At 57.2% G+C, this 6,222-nt stretch overlaps 1 protein-coding gene across 1 annotated transcript in view; it reads right to left on the reverse strand.

Annotated features, from left to right (window-relative positions):
- MYO18B (myosin XVIIIB) overlaps positions 1-6,002 on the reverse strand; it is a gene marked incomplete at its 5' end in the record, with an annotated part of 49,494 nt that extends 43,492 nt beyond the window's left edge. The window contains 5 exons of the mRNA XM_057387174.1: positions 2,017-2,161; positions 3,120-3,183; positions 3,599-3,699; positions 4,604-4,746; positions 5,804-6,002. Coding sequence (XP_057243157.1) covers positions 2,017-2,161; positions 3,120-3,183; positions 3,599-3,699; positions 4,604-4,746; positions 5,804-6,002 — 652 coding nt within the window. The remainder of the gene's footprint in view (positions 1-2,016; positions 2,162-3,119; positions 3,184-3,598; positions 3,700-4,603; positions 4,747-5,803) is intronic.
- Positions 6,003-6,222: the final 220 nt, after the last annotated feature.

Below are 6,222 nucleotides of genomic sequence, written 5' to 3' on the forward strand. Positions count from 1 at the left end.
CAGTGCCTGATTTCTTGGATTTCAAAAGGTGATTTTCCCCCATCCAAAGGGGTTCAGGAGGCTGGGTTTGCAGCAGCCTCCCTGTGCCAGGGAGTTTGGAGCCACTCCTGACCACGGCTGGCTCCTGACACCCCTGTGGCAGCACCAGGAGGGCTGGAATCGCTGTCACCTCCTTTACAGGTGCGTGGTTGGGGTGGCCACAGGGAGCTGGGAGCCCACAGCGATTTAATTTCGCATCAACCAGCAAAAGGACAGCGTGGGAGCGAGCTGAACGAGACCCCCGCCGCGCCCCAAACCTCCCTCCCTCTTACAGAGGCAGAAAATAAATGAAAACCGGGGATTTTCAGCAGCTCACAAAGGGATTGGAGCGCTCAGGTGGATGGTGCCCGGGGTGCCCCGCTGGCYCCGGGYTRCCAGGCTGCTTTCCCACTAAAAAATCTGCTCGAATGCCTTTCAAAGGCGGCGGGAGGGGCTGACACCGGTACAGATCAGATCGAGCTTTTGAAATTCAACCTTTTCTTCTTTTTTTGTAGCTGCGAACGCGTTTCCCACCCCCAGCCAGGGGAGAGGTGATGCTGTTCCCTCCTGGTTTATTCCTGCGCGAACCGAACGGGGGCGAGGAGAGAAGGGAAAGAGGAGCCTTTAGCCCACGCTGGGGTCCCGTTTGACACGGGCMGGGGTTGGGGATGGGGAKGGGGATGGAGGAGGAGCCGGGCTGAGCTCTGAACGCCCCGCGAAAGCAGCGCCGAGGCTCCCTTCGGCGAGATTTCAAGGAGAGGATTTGGAATACGCAACATCAAAGGGCATGAAAGGGGAAGGGAAGAGATGGCTATCGGGAGACAGGTTTAACCACATTAAAAGAGTCGTCGCCCCCACTGAGACTTTTGCTCCATCCGGCTTTGATCCATTTTTTATCCATATTTCCTTTCATTTCTCCCCTTTTGTTGACACGCGGCGGGGGAATCGATACCGGGGAGAGCGACACTGAGACATGCTCTGCTTGTTAATCCCACACCCTGGATCCGCTGCTCCCATCCCYGCTCCTGCYGSAAGAAYCCAGCAGGATTTGYCGGATCCAGCTCTCAATTCCCCCCCAGACTGATTTACAGAGAGCTCAGGGCAGGGYGTGCAGGGAGTCTGAGCAAAGCAAAGCTGGGCGCTCCCAAAATGAGAAACGTCCCCAAAATCTGCTCTCCTGAAAACTCACAGGGCAAAAGGACCTGCAAAAATTTTTTTTGCCTTCTGACACTCATCAGCCTGAGACCACAGTGTCATCTTTAGAAGCTGGAAGGGCATTAGGGTAGATGGAGATGAGCAAAGAGAATACCAGAAAGGTGAAAAAATAAACCCCTTGTAAGCCATGACAGCATCTATCCTTTTAAAATAATTAATAAATGATTAATGGCATAAATTACCATGAGATGTGTTATGACATGTTGCAGAGACATTTATAAATGTCTGTGGCTGAGTTTATGGCAGCCTTTATGCAGCCCTCGTAAATTGAAGTGTGTAAATCAACGTGGCTGCCTCTGAGACGGGCTCGAGCACATCCCCAAATAATTCGCGAGGGATAAGGCAATTTCTGCTCGCCCCTATTAACAAAGTCTCTATAARTACAATCTTCATGCAGACTCTGCCTCTTGTAATTCTGTTACTGGGGTGGGCACTCAAGAGATGATAAAATCAGCGCTCCCTGAGGCTGTCCCTTCATGGTGACATTGGGGACAACATGCCAGTGAAGGAGTCACCCACCACAGTCCTTGCTGAGGAGCTGGCACCAGGTGACAAGTGACAAGATGTGCTCCAGAAGYTCCAACAGGGCAGGACACCAACATCCCACATCCCACCACGGATGGAGGAACAAAACTTCAGAACCATCACAAATGGAGCAACCTCGGGATGAGCATCATCCCCATTCCCCACACCCCAAACACCCATCCCTGCCAGGACACGCTCCCTGCCCGCTCCAAACACAGAGATGAGGTGTGAGGGAAGCAGAGGCACGATCCCCYTTACCTTTGCAGGCTCCAGCAGCTCCCAGGTGGTAGATTGCAGCCAGGACTCGCCACACGGCCGCCTGCTCCTCCGCGGTGATGCCCAGCGTGCCCATGGCAGCCCGGAGCTGGGAGAAAGCCACCGAGGCTCTCTGCTTRTCCTCGGGCTGCAGGGGGAGACAGCCAGAGGGTGTCAGTGCCTCTGCTGGGCACCACGCCCGACAGAAGGGACAGTGAAACCRTGGGGACAGCAAGGGATGTGAAAATTTGGACCAAGTGGGTTCCTCAGGTGCCAGGAGCACGCTGGGTACATCACCCTGTCCCACCAGGATGTGCAATCAGCACTGTGGGAGTGTCAGCAGAGCAGCAGCTGGACGTGGATGTTTTATATCACACAATCAGCAGATGGTTTGGGTTGGGGAGGACCTTAAAGGTCATCCCTGGTGTGGAAGAGACGCCATCCATAGTTGGGGTTGTTCATCCAACCCTACTCTCTCACTCCTCACCAAACACACCTGGCCAGAGCTGAGCCACCAGCAGGACCTCACCTGTCCCCTCCCACCTCGGACAGCCCCTCCTGGCCCCCCTGAGCTGGGGCTGCTCCATGGGCACCATGGGCACCATCCCTCCTGGAAAGGATCAGGGAAAACCCTCCGTGCTGGGATGGCAACTCAGAATCAGAGCGGTGAAAAGAGGGTAAAACCCCATCTCTGAACCCAAATTTGCTGCATCAGCAGGGTGAGGAGCTCGCTGTGCCCTCCCCACATTCCTTTGGCTGCCGACGCAGAGCAGGAGCTCCCTAATGAAGATGGAATCTTGGATTCACCGGTGGGTGATGTAACTGCAAATTGCTGCCATCCATCGCAGCGCTCTGGCTCCGGGACAATCTGCTGGGGCTCTGCAAACGGCTCAGGCTAATGAGGGGTTGGAGCTGGCAATCATCTGYAGGGCTTTCACCCCTCAAATCCACCTTTGGGCTATCCAAAATATGCTCTTCCCGCTGGGAGTTGCTGCTGGGGTAGGTGATCCCAGGGGCTCCGGGTCATTCTCTAACTGGGGGTGACAAAGGGAGGTGTCCTGAAGCATCCCAGGCAGGTAAAAACTCCAGCGTTTCCCTTTCCCTACCTTTGTGAAGGGTTTGATCCCAAAGGAATTGCTCTCAGCCACCTGGTGCAGGTGCAGCATCGTCCTGGGGGTGGTGACAGAAAATGAGAGTGAAGGTCCCTCCTTGGCTGTCCCCAGCATCCCCAGACCCTTTACAGCACCGTCTGAGAGACCTGGATGGGACCTGGATGGCACCAGCCACCATGGCATTGCCCCAAGCTGGCACAAAAACCCTCACCCAGGGCCACACAGCTTGAGGGGACCCAAAAATGAGAGGGAACGGGATCTCTGTCTCATTTATCACCCCAATTTCAGCTTTGGTGGAAAAAAAAACCAACCAGGAAATGCCCCCATTTCACAGAAAATCTCTCAGTGTGCACAAAAATCTCTGCAGATCCATTAATGAAATTGCTCTCACAATCTCTAATTGGGGAGGGGGGTCTCAAAATCCCATTGAGGGAGGGAATTTGGGTATAAAGGATGGGGAATCTCGCACCCACCTCTCTGCCATGTCCAGCCCCGCCAGCAGCAGTGGGAAGATGTTGAAGCTGCTCTCTCCATCGGGCTGYTGGGCCACACGGGCCCTCTCCAGCAGCAGGGTCTGGGGAGGGAGCACAGGGCACAGGGACATGGGGACACGCTCCTGGGAGCTGCCGAGGAGGGGATGGATTTCTCCGTGCTGGATTTGGGGGCTGTGCAAGGGAGAGCTGAGCCACACCCCAGACACTGAGGGGAAACATTTCAATGTATGGGACAACATCCACGGTCCCTCTGAGCTCCCAGGGGTTTGGGCAGTGCCATGGTCCCCAAAAAAATCTGCTGCAGGATTGGGATAAACCATTGCCTGGGTTTGAGACAAGCTCAGCTCAGCTCCAGCCTTGACAAATGTGTTCAGTGCCGGGAGTGGGTCTCTGCAGAGCTGGGGTTCCCCTCCCAGATTGTCCCACGGACATCCCAGGTGGTTCTGGTGGCACTGATGGCACATTGTCACTCCTGCACAAGGACAGATCCCCCGGGCCACCAGCTCTGTGGCCAGTGGGACACCCTGGTGCTCTCCAGGAGCAGACAAAGCTCCAGCCCTCCCCTCCCTTCCTCAGGCCCAGGGTCATGGGCAGCTCTGATTAAAGAGCCTTTGATAAGAGCCCTGACGGTGATGAAAACCCCTCTGGGGCTCAGCTCCAGGAGGCCGTGAGGTGCCGCTAATGAAACGCTGAATTAAACATTTCCTCATCAACATTTCATCCCAGAACGGTCCCAAGCTCCCTGCCAGGGATGGGGATGGGCTGGGGGACCCTGCCAGGATGGTGACAGAGCTTGTCAGGGGTCATTTGGGCAGCTCTGGTTTAGGAGGAGCAGGGAGGAGAGCAGAGAGGGGAGCAGAGAGGGGAACAGGGAGCAGAGCATCGCCCAGTCTGAACGGGAAATGCAGCACAGGGGGGTTCCATCCCCACCCCAAGCACCCCCAGCTCCAGGCACAGCCCTCCCATGTCCCCAGGTGACAGTACCTGCAGGTGAGCAGCAGTGACCTGGCCGGTGGCGCTGAAATCCAGCGACAGCACCATGGAGAAGCGCGTGGAGCTGCTGCTGCGGCCGGTGCTCACCGAGCCGAAGGCTCCCAGGATTGTGAACATCGCCTGGATCTTCTCCACTGCAAAAGGAGCCCTCTGAGCCTCCCCGCAGCTCTGGAAGAGGCTTCTCCTCCCTCCTCACCCCTGCCCGCCCCTCCCGGGTCAGTCCCAGCGCTGGAGCGCTGGCCGGGCGTGTGGTCAGCGCCCCACACCACGTGTAGCTGACGGGAAGGGGCCGTGCTGTGCTGTCCACTCTGCTCCAGGCCATCCCCAGGCCATCCCAGCCCTCTGGGAGAGCACAGCGTRCCCAGAGAGCTCTGAAATCCAACCCCGCGTCACCCGTAACCCGAGCAGGTGGGAAAGCGCTGCCCCGAGCGCCGGAGCCCTTCGAGTAATTCCCTGCTGCTGCTCTGCCCGGGGATCGTCAAAACAGCAAATCTGTCAGTCTGGGACGGGGGCAGTGGTGCTGGCAGCCACACCGGTTGCCCAGGGGCACAAATCAGGCCAGGATTTGTGTGTTTGGGCGACCTCAGCTTGCACAGGCTGCTGCCCAGCACCCGGACCCATCCYTGCCAGTCCCTGAGACAGAAGGGGTGTCCCGCTCTCCTTCTTGGTGCTTTCAGGGAACATCCCCTTCTCCTTTTTGCTGCTCTCAGGGATTGTCCCTATCTCTTTCTTGGTGCTTTCAAGGATTGCCCATCCTGAGACCCCCACCCATCCTGAGACCCCACCCATCCATGAGACCAAAGGGGTATTCCCTTCTCTTTCTTGGCGCTCTCAAGGACTGTCCCCTTCTTTTTAGTGCTTTCAGGGACCAACCCYTTCTCCTTTTTGCTGCTCTCGGGATTGTCCCCATCTCCTTGGTGTTTTCAAGGACTGCCCATCCATGACACCCTGCTCATCCATGAGACCCCCAGCCAACCTGAGACCCCACCCACTCCTGAGACCCCATCCACTCTGAAACCGAAAGGGTGTCCCCTTCTCTTTCTTGGTGCTCTCGAGGACTTTCCCCATCTCCTTCTTGGTGCTTTCAAGGACTGCCCATCCATGAGACCACACCCATCCATGAGACCCCTGCCCTCCCTGAGACTACACCCATCCTGAGACCCCGCCCGTCCCTGGGACCCCCACCCATACCTGACACCCTGCCATCCAGGCTGCCCGCCGTGCCCACCAGGTACTCGAGAGCGCCCTGGCAGCACCGGGTCCGGCCGGCCCCGCTGTGCCCCAGGGGGACGATGGCCTGGTCCCGCCGCTGCATCAGCAGGTTGCGGTAGGCTCTGTGCGCCAGCGAGCAGATGTGCGGGGGAAGGYTGTCCCGCTTCCCCCGGGGAGCCTGTGGGCAGGGAGAGAGTGACGGAGAACATCCCGAACGGGCTTCTCGTGGAGAAAGAAAATCCTGAARATATTCACACTCAGGGTGATTATTTCACCCCAGGGTGCAGAAATCCCCTGAGATCGTGTCCTCAGAGCACCCTGAGCCCCAAAAACAAGCGCCCCCAGAGCATTCYTGGCCGTCAGTATTTTCAGAGTATCCCCATTCCAGAACATCCCTG

This window comes from Malurus melanocephalus, unplaced genomic scaffold, assembly GCF_030028575.1.
Source record: "Malurus melanocephalus ecotype Western Australia unplaced genomic scaffold, MMel_1.1 scaffold_1154, whole genome shotgun sequence".
NCBI classification, from domain to species: Eukaryota; Metazoa; Chordata; class Aves; order Passeriformes; family Maluridae; genus Malurus; species Malurus melanocephalus.